The sequence below is a fragment of the Rutilus rutilus genome (genome assembly GCF_951802725.1).
Source record: "Rutilus rutilus genome assembly, chromosome: 16".
Classification (NCBI taxonomy): Eukaryota; Metazoa; Chordata; class Actinopteri; order Cypriniformes; family Leuciscidae; genus Rutilus; species Rutilus rutilus.
The window spans coordinates 16,383,722-16,399,238 of record NC_140224.1 but is presented as its reverse complement, the minus strand read 5'-3'; the positions used below and the strand labels follow the sequence as shown (position 1 = coordinate 16,399,238).

Sequence of the window (15,517 nt, the reverse complement as noted above, 5' to 3'; positions counted from 1 at the left end):
CACAATTACAATAGGGTTTCAGCACTTCGTGCTTGAACCCCTAATAAAACTAATTTAGTTAAACAGATTATCAATCCTGAAATAAATCAAAGCATCGTGTCATAGCAATTAAAAACCACGCGATGGAGCTATTTCACAAAACAGCTTGTCATATCAATAACAACCACAAGATGGCACTATATTACAAAACAGCTTGTCATATCAATAACAACCACAAGATGGCACTATATTACAAAACAGCTTGTCATATCAATAACAACCACAAGATGTCACTATTTTACAAAACAGTGTGGCATGTGGCATCGGTTTAAACAACACAACAACAAAACTTTGACAACATGTTGTATGGACAACTTTCAGACAGTGTTAAAACAGACTTTTATGTTTTAAAACAGACTTTTATGTTTTAAAACATCGCGAAAACAAATCGATCTAGCTTCAGAAACATGTCGCCGGCAGAAAAACTAGTTTGGTAAACAATGACGGATAGAACTCATAGAACATAAGTCACCGTTAGCATGCAGATGATATATACCAAGCCACAAAATGTAATAGAATGTCGAAATGAGTTCAGATGGGTAGAACAGAACCACAGCCACGACATAATGAAAGCATATGGGAAAAACGATCTAGACAGCATGATATGATAACCAGGGTTCGAATTACAAAGTGGCTTTCGGGGGAGCCCTATTTTCCGATCCTCCCTGACTGATTTTAACGCTTTTGGTGCATGTTCGGGCATTTAAAACAATAGTTTTACAGTAAACAGTACAGAACGTACTTGGTTACTTACGTAACCTCGGTTCCCTTACCTCGGAGATAAGGGAACGAGTACTGCGTTGCCTTGCCGTGCTATTTCTCTCACGTCAGGTGTTTTCGCTTCAGTCGATTAGATCTGTCATATGGCGAGTTTTCTCTGTATTTACCATACTCTTCTATTTGGCGCGCAGAGTCTGGCAGGTCGCCAAGCGCTCCTATTGGATCGCGTGCTTCTGCTTTCTCGCCATTGGTTTGTGCAGTTGCCTCAGCACAGCCCATCAGCGCGCTCGCGCGAGCTCTGATCGATGCTCTCGCCTGTGCTGCTGCAAAACGTTTTAAAATAAAGGCTTCAATATTCTCGAGAAAAGGAGTTTTCCCTTGTACAGAATGTACAAAAAATGTACAGAAAATCAAAATCTATATGCGACACAAAAAAATGGACAGTGTTTTAGAGCTCCCCCTAAATGTCTCAAAGTAGGCTTTCAGGGGAGCCCAGGTCCTTTTCAGGGGAGCCGAGCTCCCCTTAGCTCCCCCGTAATTCGAACCCTGATGATAACCCATCAGCCGTCACCAGGACGTCTTTTGACAAAACAGTTTTCAGAGCAGATTAATATCATAACAACGATGAAAATAATATAGCTATAAAGATTTTAACAGATGAACAATGTAATATCAGACAAATCAGTTAAAAACCAGAAGACAGTAGTTAAAAACAGTAATAGCAGCCAACAGATAAAAATAACAGTTACAAACAGCAATAGCAGACAGCAGATAAAAAATAACAGATAAAGCCAACAGATAAAAATGACAGACAAAGCACTTAAAACAGCAGATAGAAATACAATAGTTAAAACAATCTTTTTAGATAAAACAGCAGCAATAGCAGACCAGCAACTATTCAATCAATGATTAAAACCAGTAATGAATTATTCCTAATGTAGCCTATAAAAAACAGCAGAATAATATAACATAAAACACTTACTTTTTTGCATCTTGAAAAGGTGCATCAGCATCAGCGTTATGGCATATTCAGAGAATATGTTGGTGTGAGAGAGAACCATTCTCTCAACAGCTTCTTGAACACGTAATTTCAAGAGTTGTAACTCTCTAAACATGTGAGCTGAATTTTATTTATTCATCTAAAACTAAAATTCACTGTTACCTATGGAATACTGAGGGGCAGGCGGGGGTGTCAGAATGTAGAGGACGCGCGCATAGACACAGAGACGTGCGCGTGCATCGTAATCACTGAATGAGTGAGACAACGACAGATGGAGCTGAGAGAGAGAGAGAAACACTCTGAAATTTATGTTATATTATTTTTGTTTATCTAAAACTAAAATTTCAGTCGTTTTTTATTTTACACAATTTTTAAAAGAACAGTATGTTTTCAGCTTTAGTTAAATTATTTTATAACCATTTCATTTATACTTTAAAAGAACAGAATGTTTTTCAACCTTAGTTAAATTATTTTATACTCATTTCATTTATACTTTTTAAAGAACAGAATGTTTTCAACTTTTTTGTGGTAGGTTTTTAGTAAGATATTATATATTGTATGATGTATTCTTTTATCCTTATTCATTTATTCTTTTGTGTGATAGACACCAAACTGATTTTCATAACCTGTACGTTGTTTTTTCTTCAGCGCTCTATAAACATTTAACTGCTTGTATAATTGTTTTTCAATGGTTGTGTGACACACTTTCAGTCTTTTTCTTCTCACTTTCACTGTTACCTCAGGAATGTGGAGGGGATCATGTCAGAGGACGCGCGCACAATCACACACACACATACAGGCACAATACTCTGTCTTTTTTCTCACTTTCCAAAGGGGCTCACAATGTGCTCAGGAATGCTGACACATATCCCATATCCTATATATATATAACAGAGCCTTCAAACTTTCTGTCAAATCACATGATTTAGGGATAAAAAGGTTCAAATAGGGCAAAACTTTATGTCAAAACACATGATCAAAGTAAGGTCAATAGGGCAAACCATAACAACATATGCCGGAAAGACGCCGGAAGGTCAAGCTGTCAAAACACATGATCGACGGATAGGAAGGGTCAATAGGTCAATCCAGAACAATAGAGGCCGGAAGAGCGACCGGAAAGGTCAACCGGAAGGTCAATGACAACCGGAAGCCATCAATCATTTTGACACAAGGTCCCTGGTATATACTACTGAGTTAATAACTATAAACGAGTTCACTTAAGACAGTAATATGTTTATCATAAAATCATTTATGAATGTTTTATTTTTAAGCAAAAATTATGCAAAAAATGTAGGCCTATTTTATCCAAAACTGTAAAAGGTTATAGCCTATAATAATAAAGCATTGATAAATTATTTGATGACAAACACATTACTCTATTACTAAGTGAACTCGTTTATAGTTCAATTATAACTCAAATAATAATAATTATTATTATTATTATAATTATTATTACATTTTAGGCTACATATTTTGAAGACGCTTTTGTCCAAAACTTACAAAAAAGGAACAAAGCAATTCGTCAGATATCAGTCATAATAGCCTACAGGTTAGAAAATAATAATAAAGTGCTAAGATTGTCACATATAAACAAAAGATTTTGATGCACGTAATTCATATTATATCGTATATTCCGCCCATATCCGCTCGTATTGAGAATCACTTTAAACATGCAGACGCAGTTAAGACAATTTGATGTATTCCACTTATTACACAATAAAACAATATACAATAAGATTCGTTAACAACGTGTTCTTCTAAAATGAGAGTGAGCCACAAATCCGTGAGTACAGATTACAAACCCGTGGGAACGGATTGCGAAAGCGTGGGCACGGTTTATGAATTTGATTATATTGTCTGCTATAGCCTATTATTTGCAAAAAGGAGCGACCTGAGAAAGAATTACCTGAGTTACAGTTTTCTCCCCTTCCCCCTGCTTTATGACAAATAAAGAAACTTAGTTCTGCCTAGTGAATGATTTACTTTGACCTCCAGAGTTAACCCTCCCAGTCTTGTGTGTGAAGGTTACAGTATAAACTATGATTTGTGTATACTACATTATTAAAAATATCATACTTTTTTACATGTAGCCTTACTTGAAATTACAAAAAAAATACTATGAAGGTAAGCTACTTGACTTGTATGTTTAATAATGTTGTTTGTATGACGTCTTTGAGTAGGCAAAAATGCACGTTGTGAACGGGGAATATGCTTCAACAAAATAAAATAAAAGTAGACTCATTGACTAGTGGTTTCACACTTGATGACCCCAGTGTATGTGTGTGTATTACATGTCTCTCCTAAATAGAAATTGAATCAACCATCTTTTCTCTTTTCTTTACCTTAAGACTGGTCCTACCTATGGCAGAAAAATGATGACAGGCTATCTTGCAGCCGCAGGAGTCCATGCATCTGAAGGTCGTGTGGGAGATGTCTTGCGCAACATTCACATGCCTTATCACAGGGCACGATGTCAGGTAGGTTTGATCTAATGTCAGTAAAGGCCGGATTTACTAAAGGCTTATTAAATGTATTGATTATTGGATTTTTAAGGTTGGGATTTCTTGGCATTGAGGTAAATGTGACAGTTTAATTGGTTAGGGTATTTGAATAGTTCTATCAGTAATTATAATTGTACTAACATTACATTTACTCACTTCAGCTGTAGCAGTAGTAGTCCTTAGTACTATGAATAGTAGCAGTAAGTGTAGTGGTAGTAGAATGTCTTGCAGTATTGTTTTCAATCAGTACGATAATCAAGTAACAGTGGTTGCTCAGGTGTTATGTTGTTTGGTTGTAAGAGTAATTATTTATTTAGTTATTACAGGAGGGTTTAAATGTATTTGCTACAGTATAGTAGGCGGTTATGTCTAAAGCTTTACATCAATGTGCTTTTTTTCTTTGATTTCAGTATGGTTTACTATGTAATGATGTACTGATTTTCTGTCTGTTTTTTGTCTGTTTTTAAGGGAGCCAGGAACCTTAATCCTGTTCCATATAATGCAGGCTATGTGGGTCACAAAGTACACATAGACCAGAATGAAAAAATGGTTATGTTTGGTGTGACTCATGTGCTGGCGATCGATGGCTTCTCCAGCAAAATTGTTGGAAAATCAACAATGCCTGTGAAGAACAACCTCACCATATACAGTGACATTTACAGGTAATTTAAACCACCTTTTCAATGTACCCAAAAACACCAAAAGAACTTTGTCAAAATAAGAACCAGCTTCTGGAAATCATCCCAATTCATGATTTGCTTAAACACTGTTTATGCAGATCCTTTAAAACCTTAAAATCAAATTGGCCAATTTTCAGGCCTTATCTGTGAATGTCAAGAATGCAATTTTATCTATACAAATAATTAATTGGATTATGAGGTTAGCATTATTTTTAAAGTAGTTTTAAAAGTTTACTCTAATTTATAATAAAAACAGCAAACAATTACAATTAAGATGCAGAAATTAGTGAAGGACTGAAATGTTTAATCGATTATCAAAGTAGTTTGGGGTTCATCTAATCAAATAATTGTTGCAGCTATACAGCCTTTTAAGCAGCCAGTCAACACTCAGATTACCTCCCCACTACCTGACAACATAAGACATACTATATATTTTTCAGCTAAAGGTGACACTAACAGACTCCATACTGCTGTCAAAGAATTGGGAATATTATCTTTTCTTGCAGAGGTGCAGTGATGGAGTATGGGATGTGGGACCAGGTAAGAGTGGACCATGGGAAGGAGTTCTACCTTACTCTGCCACCGCCACAACACAGAGAGGCCACCATATATGCAAACATCTAAATAAGTATTTTATATTTTGCTTTGACAGAATCACACTGTTGAAAGGATTTGGCCTGAAATCAACAATAGGGTGAACTACCCTTTAAAAGTGGCATTGGTCCAACTAGTGGATCAGGAGGTGTTGGATATGGAGGACAGAATGTCCAAATTCTGTGTGTCATCCTTGACATGCCAGTTGGCTCGGCTTGGAATTGACCGTGTTGTGCAAGCGTGGAATGCCCACAGGATTCCAGGTTTGTGTTGGGGTTTGTCTCAAACAAATTTGAGTCTGATTGCATGTCATCTCAAATTTTGAAAATGCGTTATAAAATGTGTGATGCCTGGTTCAAAGCCTTTTTTATTAATGACAATGTCACGCGTTTTGTATACTATTTTAAGTGGTTTTCTGATGAACATATTTTTAAACTTGTTTAATAAAACACTATGGGAAGCATGATGCAGATCATAAGTGAGTTCTGAGACCATCATTGAGCTTTGTACTATAACATTAAGTCCAAACCCCACCCCACATCATTCTTGTCGGTTATTGGCTGGAACAGTCTGTTATGTTTCGTGATATGGGTCGAACTGTTTGTTGCTCAGTTTGTTTGAGCTGCGTTTGTGGAGACTAGGCTGTGTGCAGAGACCGCGTTTTTTTACAGTGTGTTCAGGGGACAGGCAGCTAGCGGATAGTGAGGAGATGTTTGCGGTAGGTGACAAAAAAATGTTTTGGCCTAAAAAATACATGAGATCGCTGAATGCACCTTTAATAGTAGTTCATTATTATTATTGACATAACATATCTTGGATATCACTTATTTTTTCAATATTGTCTGATTAGCTTGTTTATTGAATGTATTTCACTTTAATTTTGTAGCCTTTGTAACGTGTTTTCATATAAGCTGATACTTGTCCCACTCTTTTGCAACCTGTTGCACTCCTGGTTGCCAGCAATGGGCTCTCTCTGTTCTTTACCAAGATTTCTTACTTCCTTCATTAGGCAAGGTCAATAGGGAGTTAGTTGTGCCTTTCATCTAAACCACATTAAACTTGCCAAGGTGTCTGTTCAAAATCAAAAAAAGTAATGGAATTGAAATTGAAAATGTAATTTTATCCCCAATATCTTCTCTTTAGGAGTCTTGTTCTGGAAGCAGAATGCTCGGAAGATTGTTGCCCTCTGTGACAGTGCCTACCAGGAGTTGATGAGGAAGAAGAGAAAGAGGACAAGGTAACAAGCATACTGTTTATAGAAGCCTTCACCTATTACAGAATTCAAGACTAACTTCTTTCAACACAAAAGGCACTGCAGAGTAAATACTCCAGAGTCTCCACATGTACTTTTAAATTTTGAATTTCAAGTCAATAAACCCTTTTCAACATAAGCAAATTCACAAAGACCAATAAATTCTGTCAAAAACCATCCAGCAATGGAGATGACTTTAAGTTGATTAGGCATTATCAAATTAAGTTATTTTAAAGTATGCTGAATACAAATAAACTGATTAAAAGGTGTGACGTCCCCAAGAGCTCTTGGTGTTGGGCCTCTGTACTGTGTGTTTCTCACTGCAGGCAATTAAGGAGATTGGGAGCACCTGGCTAGTAGCCCAACCTATTTAGGCCTGCCCGCCCAGACACCAGTGTCGGTACTTGCGCCTGCCACACTATTCTTTTGTTTTGTGTTGTTTTAAATAAATTTATGTTAATCTTTGTAAACCTGAGTTGCATCCTCCTTCTTTGTTGCGGCCTGAGAGCCGGGGTTGTAACAAATTGGGGGCTCGTCTGTTTTTTTTTTTATTCTGGTAGGTTGAATTTGAATAACCTTATTTAGTAAGTTTGTTGCGTTCTAGGATTTTTTTTTTTTTTTTGGAGGATGAGCTTGAGCAGGTTTTGGATCACATTTAAAACAAGTGGTAACACTTTACAATAAGGTTCATTAGTTAACATTAGTTAACTACATTAGTTAACATTAATTAATAATGAACTGCACTTATACAGCATTTATTCATCTTTGTTAATGTTAATTTCAACATTTACTAATACTTTATTAAAATCTTGCTAACATTAGTTAATGCACTGTGAACTGACATGAACAAAAAATTAACAGCTTTATTTCTATTAAATGACATTAACAAATATTAATAAATACTGTAACAAATGTATTGCTCATTGTTAGTTCATGTTAGTTAATACATTAACTAATGTTTAATAAATTAACCTTATTGTAAAGTGTTACCAAACAAGTTTTTTGCGATTGTGGTTAAGGAGCTGGTTTTATAACCATTTCTGCGGAAAAGGGATGAGTGTGAAACCAAAAAGTCCTTATGTAAAGTTGGGTTAGGTCATGAAAACCAAAAATATAGATAACAGCAAATAATCAACGTGGCTGTGAACAGCATGACTTGCTTGAATTGTGTAAACTAACTTTTTTGTACCCCACAGTGGCATTGATGACCAAACTGTCCGATGGGTCGAGGAGCTGGTGCTGGCAGCCGAAGAGCTGCCAGCTATTACTGAAGCACTGTGGGACCTGGGGCAATACGCTCGGGCAAATAGGGTCAGCACGGTGGCTCTGACTGGTGACCAGGCAACAGTCAGGTAATGTTTCAGTGCCTTATATGCAGAGGTTAGTCAGTTGTAAATTATCTACAAACAAGTCATATTCTGCAGTAAAATCAAGTCATAGCATTACCCTCTTGAAAGTCGCCTGTCACATTAAAGGGTTCAACATTATAAACGGACACTGCCCTGCCAAACTTTGTTCAAAGATTTATATTAGGTTCTACTACAGAACCCAGGGTATCAGAAGAAAACAAATATGTACTGCTTAATTACAGGGAAATGTGCCAAAACATTTTATGTTTAATGTAATCCTGCAGCCATAAAACAATGGCATATTGGATTTTAATAATTGTATCAATATAAGTGTGATGTAGCTTCAGTGAAGATGTAACCAGCAGATAAAAAATATGGATGTTATCATACAATATAGAACAAGAGGCTTATGACACCAGAGATATATAGGGGATACAAGGGAATGTTTAGACAGATATCATTACTATGACTACAATTTTTATTAAAAGTTAAATATTGCAGTCAATGGGAATACATAACTATTAACACACTGTAACACTAACAATTGAAATGAGACACATGAAAATTGCTTGAGACAACCGTTGAAATATTTGTTGAAAAATATTCTGAATCTTGCAGATGTGATGGAAAACCCAGTTGTGGCACCGTGCTGCCACAGCCTCGTTGGATGCCGGGTCTGCGTTGAGCAGTGGGCAACTACCTCGCCGCACTGCCCAAAGTGCAGGGATGAGATGTTCCAAGAATTTTTTTTTGAAATTACAGGGATGGGGGAGATTGTCAATGGTTTGATGGACACTATAAGTTAGGGGATTGTTTTAGTTAGTTTTTATTTTAGGTTTAGGTTTTAAGTTAAGTTGAATGGTTAAGTTTGGTTATGTTCATCTGTTATGTTATGCAATTAATAAATTGTTCCATTTTTTTTTTTTCTATTATGTTCACTTGCAGAACTCCTTTTGTTGTAATCATTTTATGTTATTTTATGCAAATAATAAATTAATATAAACATTTTAATAAAATAAATTGTTCACTTGCATGACATACTGCTTGTTGTCTATTATACACACTAGAACCACACACCCCACTGGACTGTAGGCCTATATGTGAGACATGTTTTTAAATTTGTGAGTGTTACAGTCAACTCCTAAAACTGTTCACGCAGTATAATAGCACACATGTAAATCAGACAATCAAACATGAGAAAGAGCTCATTTTGGTGAGTAGGCTAATGTCTTAAGCAGCAGTGCTAAGAAACGTGATTTGTGAAAGCACAGTTATAATGAAAATAATGGAAAGTGTTTTAATTACAGAACATAAATCAATATCTCCATGACAGTAGCTCGCACACAGCAGACACAGTGCGACACCTACTGGTCTGTTTTTGTAATCGTTTTGAACTGCCCTTGATTTTAAACTTCGTTGGATTATTAACGTTACATGGAGGGGACTGAGAACCTTCACATATGTCGTTTTTGATTGTATTATTAACAAACTACTATCACTATTAGTCTAATAATAGGTAATCCCTTACGAAAATTAACCATGGTTTTTTTGTAGTAACTATGGTTTTTTGTAGTTACCATGGTTTAACTATGGTTTTTGCAGTAAAACCATAGTAACTACAAAATGAACCATAGTTTAACTATGGTTTTTGCAGTAAAACCATAGTAACTGCAAATTAACCATGGTTTTACTACAATAACCGTGGTTTAACCATGTTTTTTTTTATAGTTACCATGGTTTAACTATGGTTTTTGTAGTAAAACCATAGTAACTACAAAATGAACGTCTCAGGTTACGACTGTAACCTATGTTCCCTGAGAACAGGGAACGAGACACTACGTCAGAATGACGCTATGGGGAACGCCTCAGGCGTGACAGGTGTCTGAAATAAATCTCAACTCACGTCAATTATGTTGACCGGCGACAGCCCGTGAATCATCAGCTTGATTGATTAACGCGCAACCTGGATGTATAAAGGGAAGCCTTGCATACATGACAACATCCTATCGTCTGAAGGGACTGTTGCAGGCAGGCCCCGAGGCATGGCAGGAAGACGTAGTGTCTCGTTCCCTGTTCTCAGGGAACATAGGTTACAGTCGTAACCTGAGACGTTCCCTTTCGAAAGGGAACTCTACACTACGTCAGAATGACGCTATGGGGAACGATATACCAACGCCACCATGCTGAGGGGAGTGCATGCCCAAAGGCAGTGACAACTGTCCGAACCAGTAATTCAGAAAACACTGGAACCACTCACCCTTAGGTCACATCGGGCTGTCAGTGACAGCACTCCCTACCGGTCATCACCCAAGCTAATGAACCAAGAAACCGCCAAAACATAGTTAATGGGGGGTATATCTGGGCCAGCTCAAAGGCTTAGGACCACAGCTTCCAAAAGAAGGGGTCCCTTCTAGGGAGTGTGGCTAGGGGGCCCAAGGGACTCCCAGCCAGTCACTATTCAGGGGAGCGTGCCACCTGAAATACCACCAGGCAGGCCTGACCTGGTGTCACTACATAAGACACTAGAGTCTGGCCACTTCCTGTCTGTCTGAAGACAGAGCCTCTGGACACTTGCCTTAAGAAGGCATCCAACCAGAGGGACTGCAAAACAGGCAGTGAACCACTCAGCCCGGATCTCAGAGACGGGAAACCCTGGAGAGTATGACTCAGCATAGTGCTTTACAACCCTTGCCAGCGAGGGGAGTCTCTCTACTCGATCCATGGATCTACCCAGTGTTTGTGTTTCAAAACACTGAGGAGGCCTGTGAGGGCCTAAAGGGAGCTACCTCCAGGAAGGCCTGGTAGGACCTCTAACCTGGCGACCACAACATGGGGGAGCTTGTATTCAACCACAATATGTGGGAGCTTACCTTCAGGAAGGCCGGTGAGGCCTCTGACCTGGCAACCACAACATGTGGGAGCTCATATTAGGAAGGCCGGTGAGGCCTCTAACCTGGTGACCACAGCATGTGGGAGCTCCTATCAGGAAGGCCGGTGAGGCCTCTAACCTGGCGACCACAACATGTGGGAGCTCATATCAGGAAGGCCGGTGAGGCCTCTAACCTGGTGACCACAGCATGTGGGAGCTCCTATCAGGAAGGCCGGTGAGGCCTCTAACCTGGCGACCACGTCATGTGGGAGCTCATATCAGGAAGGCCGGTGAGGCCTCTAACCTGGCGACCACAGGATGTGGGAGCTCACTTTCAGAAAGGGAATAAAGCGTACAGCGCACAACCCTTACCATAAAAAATGGAAATAGAAAGTACATGAAAGAAAGTGCATGTACTTAGCCATTCTGAACCCAAGAAGGCCTGATGAGGCCTCTAACCTGGCGACCACAGCATGTGGGAGCTCATACTCGGGAAGGCCGGTGAGGCCTGTAACACGGTGACCACAGTGTGTGGGAGCTCATCAGAATGTGGAAGTTAGCTAGAGAAAAACATCTGTCGTAATAAAGTGACGACAGGAAGTATCTAGAATGGGACCCGAAGAGAAAGACCAGGGTCTGAGCCACATAGGAAGGGACAGAAGCGATACGCGCATGACCCTTACCATAGAAAATGGATTTTAGAAAATACACAAGACATAAGTCGTGTGACTTACCATAAGCATGGTATAAAAAAGGTACGGAACGTATGTACCAAAAAGGAATGAAGTAAAGGTTTGCTCGTACTTCATCACTCTAAAAACACAGTATGTGTGAGCCCACATTCGGGAAGGCCGGATGAGGCCTGTAACCTGACATGTAAAAGCTCAAAACCAGGAAGGCCTGGTGAGGCCTGTAACCAGGGAACCACCTTACGTGGGAACCTATAATCAGGAAAGCCAGAAGAAGCCTGCAACCTGATAGACACAATACGTGGGAGTTCTCATTCAGTAAGGCCTGGTGAGGCCTGCCACCTGACATGAAAGAACTCATAACCAGGAAGGCCGCAGAGGCCTAAAGCCTGGTGACCACTAATTGTGGAAGGTTAAAACTCAGGAAGGCCGGTGAGGCCTGTGACCTAACGACCACCGCACGTGGGAGCTCAAATTCAAGAAGGCCTGGTGAGGCCTATAACTTGATAATCACAGTAAGTGGAAGCTCACAGCATGTAGGAGCTCACATTCAGGAAGGCCGGCGAGGCCTGTAACCTGACATGTGAAGACTCCTAACCAAGAAGGCCTGGTGAGGCCTATAACCTGGCGACTACAGTATGTGGGAGCTCATATACAACCACAGTATGTGGGAGCTCATACTCAGAAAGGCCTGGTGAGGCCTCTGACCTGATAACCACAGAATGTGGGAGCTCATAACCAGGAAGGCCAGATGAGGCCTGTAACCTGATGACCACAGTATGTAGGAGCTCACATTCAGGAAGGCCGGTGAGGCCTGTAACCTGACATGTGGAGGCTCTTAACCAAGAAGGCCTGGTAAGGCCTATAACCTGGCGACTATAGTATGTGGGAGCTCATATACAACCACAGCATGGGGGGAACTCATACTCAGGAAGGCCGGTGAGGCCTCTAACCTGGCGACCACAGCATGTGGGAGCTCAAATCAGGAAGGCCTAGTGAGGCCTCTGACCTGATAACCATATAACATGGGAGCTCATATTCACCACAGTATGTGGGAGCTCACATTCAGGAAGGCCAGTGAGGCCTGTAACCTAACATGTGGAGGCTCGTAACCAGGAAGGCCTGGTGAGGCCAATAACCTGGCAACTACAGTATGTGGGAGCTCATATTCAACCACAGTATGTGGGAGCTCATACTCAGGAAGGCCTAGTGAGGCCTGTGACCTGACAACCACAGCATGTGGGAGCTCATATTCAACCAAAATATGTGGAAGCTCTCATTCAGGAAGGCCTGGTGAGGCCTCTGACCTGATAACCATAGAATGTGGAGGCTCATATTCAAGAAGGCCTGGTGAGGCCTAAAACTTGATAACCACAGAACGTGGGAGCTCATATTCAACCACAGTATGTGAGAGCTATACTCAGGAAGGCCTAGTGAGGCCTATGACCTGATAACCACAATATGTGGGAGCTCATATTCAAGAAGGCCTGGTGAGGCCTATAACTTGATACCCACAGTAAGTGGGAGCTCATATTCAACCAAAATATGTGGAAGCTCTCATTCAGGAAGGCCTGGTGAGGCCTCTGACCTGATAACCACAGAATGTGGGGGCTCATATTCAAGAAGGCCTGGTGAGGCCTAAAACTTGATAACCACAGAATGTGGGAGCTCATATTCAACCACAGTATGTGAGAGCTATACTCAGGAAGGCCTAGTGAGGCCTATGACCTGATAACCACAGTATGTGGGAGCTCATATTCAAGAAGGCCTGGTGAGGCCTAAAACTTGATAACCACAGAATGTGGGAGCTCATATTAAACCACAGTATGTGGGAGCTCATAATCAAGAAGGCCTGGTAAGGCCTATAACTTGATAACCACAGTAAGTGGAAGCTCACAGTATGTAGGAGCTCACATTCAGGAAGGCCGGTGAGGCCCGAAACCTGACATGTGAAAACTCCTAACCAAGAAGGCCTGGTGAGGCCTATAACCTGGCGACTACAGTATGTGGGAGCTCATGTACAACCACAGTATGAGGGAGCTCACATTCAGGAAGGCCGGCGAGGCCCGAAACCTGACATGTGAAAAACTCCTAACCAAGAAGGCCTGGTGAGGCCTATAACCTGGCGACTACAGTATGTGGGAGCTCATAACCAGGAAGGTCGGATGAGGCCTGTAACCTGATGACCACAGTATGTGGGAGCTCACATTCAGGAAGGCCGGGTGAGGCCTGCAACCTGACATGTAGAAGCCCATCACCAGGAAGGCCGGTGAGGCCTGTAACCTGGCGCCACAGTATGTGGGAGCTCATAACCAGGAAGGCCTGGCGAGGCCTGTAACGTGGCGACCACCGTGTATGGGAGCTCATATTCAAGAAGGCCTAGAAAGGCCTGTAACCTGATATCCCAGTATGTGGGAGCTCATAACCAGGAAGGCCGGATGAGGCCTGTAACCTGGCGACCACAGTATGTGGGAGCTCATAACCAGGAAGGCCTGATGAGGCCTGTAACCTGATTACCACAGTATGTGGGAGCTCACATTCAGGAAGGCCGGTGAGGCCTGTAACCTGACATGTGGAAGCTCATAACCAGGAAGGCCTGGTGAGGCCTATAACCTGGCAACTACAGTATGTGGGAGCTCATTTTCAAGAAGGCCTGGTGAGGCCTCTGACCTGATAACCACAGTATGTGGGAGCTCATATTCAACCACAGTATGTGGGAGCTCATACTCAGGAAGGCCTGGTGAGGCCTATGACCTGATAACCACAGTATGTGGGAGCTCATATTCAAGAAGGCTTGGTGAAGCCTATAACTTGATAACCACAGAATGTGGGAGCTCATATCACAGTATGTGGGAGCTCATATTCAAGAAGGCCTGGTGAGGCCTATAACTTGATAACCACAGAATGTGGGAGCTCATATTCAACCACAGTATGTGGGAGCTCATTTTCAGGAAGGCCTAGTGAGGCCTATGACCGGATAACCACATTATATGGGAGCTATATTCAAGAAGGCCTGGAGCGGCCTATAACTTGATAACCACAGTATGTGGGAGCTCATATTCAGGAAGGCCTAGTGAGGCCTATGACCTGATAACCATAATATGTGGGAGCTCATTTAACCATAGTATGTGGAAGCTCATATTCAGGAAGGCCTAGTGAGGCCTATAACCTGATAACCACATTACTCCTTGACAGTCAATTCCTGGGAGCTCACCTCAGGGAGGCCCAAGCACTGTCCGGTTGCAAAATGGGGACTGTCTGGTCAAGGAGGCCTGTTAAGACCTACTACCTGACCATCGAAAAAATCTTTAGATTTACTCCCATAACATTTTGCCCCAGACTCTAAAACAGGAGATGTGGTCTGAAAAGAAACAGAAATATGTTAATTTCACATTTTACAAAAAGACCAGAATTACACCTGCTCTTTTTGTTCACTGCTCATTTTTCAATTAAAATGCAGCCAAAAACACTGGGTAACGCGATCTGGATGATAGGCTGAATTACTAAATATCTAACTTCTTAAAAGTCAGATAATATTCCATCATTTTAATTCATAGAATTAAATGCAGCCATACTCACCAGACAATACTGTTTTAACATTTATACTTTCTCGTAATCTACACACTGCCTCGGCAAGCGCGAGAAAAGAGCCGTTAAAAAATATTTGGCTTTCATCCCTCGAGAAGAAAGTCAACAGTTGCGAGGTTGAAACATCCGACAGCGCACGGATTTTTTCTTTCTCACGCGCGCCGAGATATTTCTTAATGAACACTGCCAGCACCCTCAGGAACTGACTGTGAACGCCTCGTACCCAAACAGTATTG

The 15,517-nt window shown here is 40.9% G+C and overlaps 1 protein-coding gene across 1 annotated transcript; it reads left to right on the top strand.

The window, feature by feature from the left end:
* The first annotated feature begins 4,064 nt into the window (after nucleotides 1-4,064).
* On the top strand, nucleotides 4,065-5,885 carry LOC311305869 (uncharacterized protein). Its single transcript, XM_084433823.1, has 4 exons — nucleotides 4,065-4,236; nucleotides 4,729-4,922; nucleotides 5,447-5,480; nucleotides 5,593-5,885. Exons 1-4 carry the CDS (start codon nucleotides 4,132-4,134, stop codon nucleotides 5,857-5,859), a joined length of 600 nt encoding a protein of 199 aa, XP_084289949.1. The 5' UTR covers nucleotides 4,065-4,131; the 3' UTR covers nucleotides 5,860-5,885.
* The last annotated feature ends 9,632 nt before the right edge of the window (nucleotides 5,886-15,517 follow it).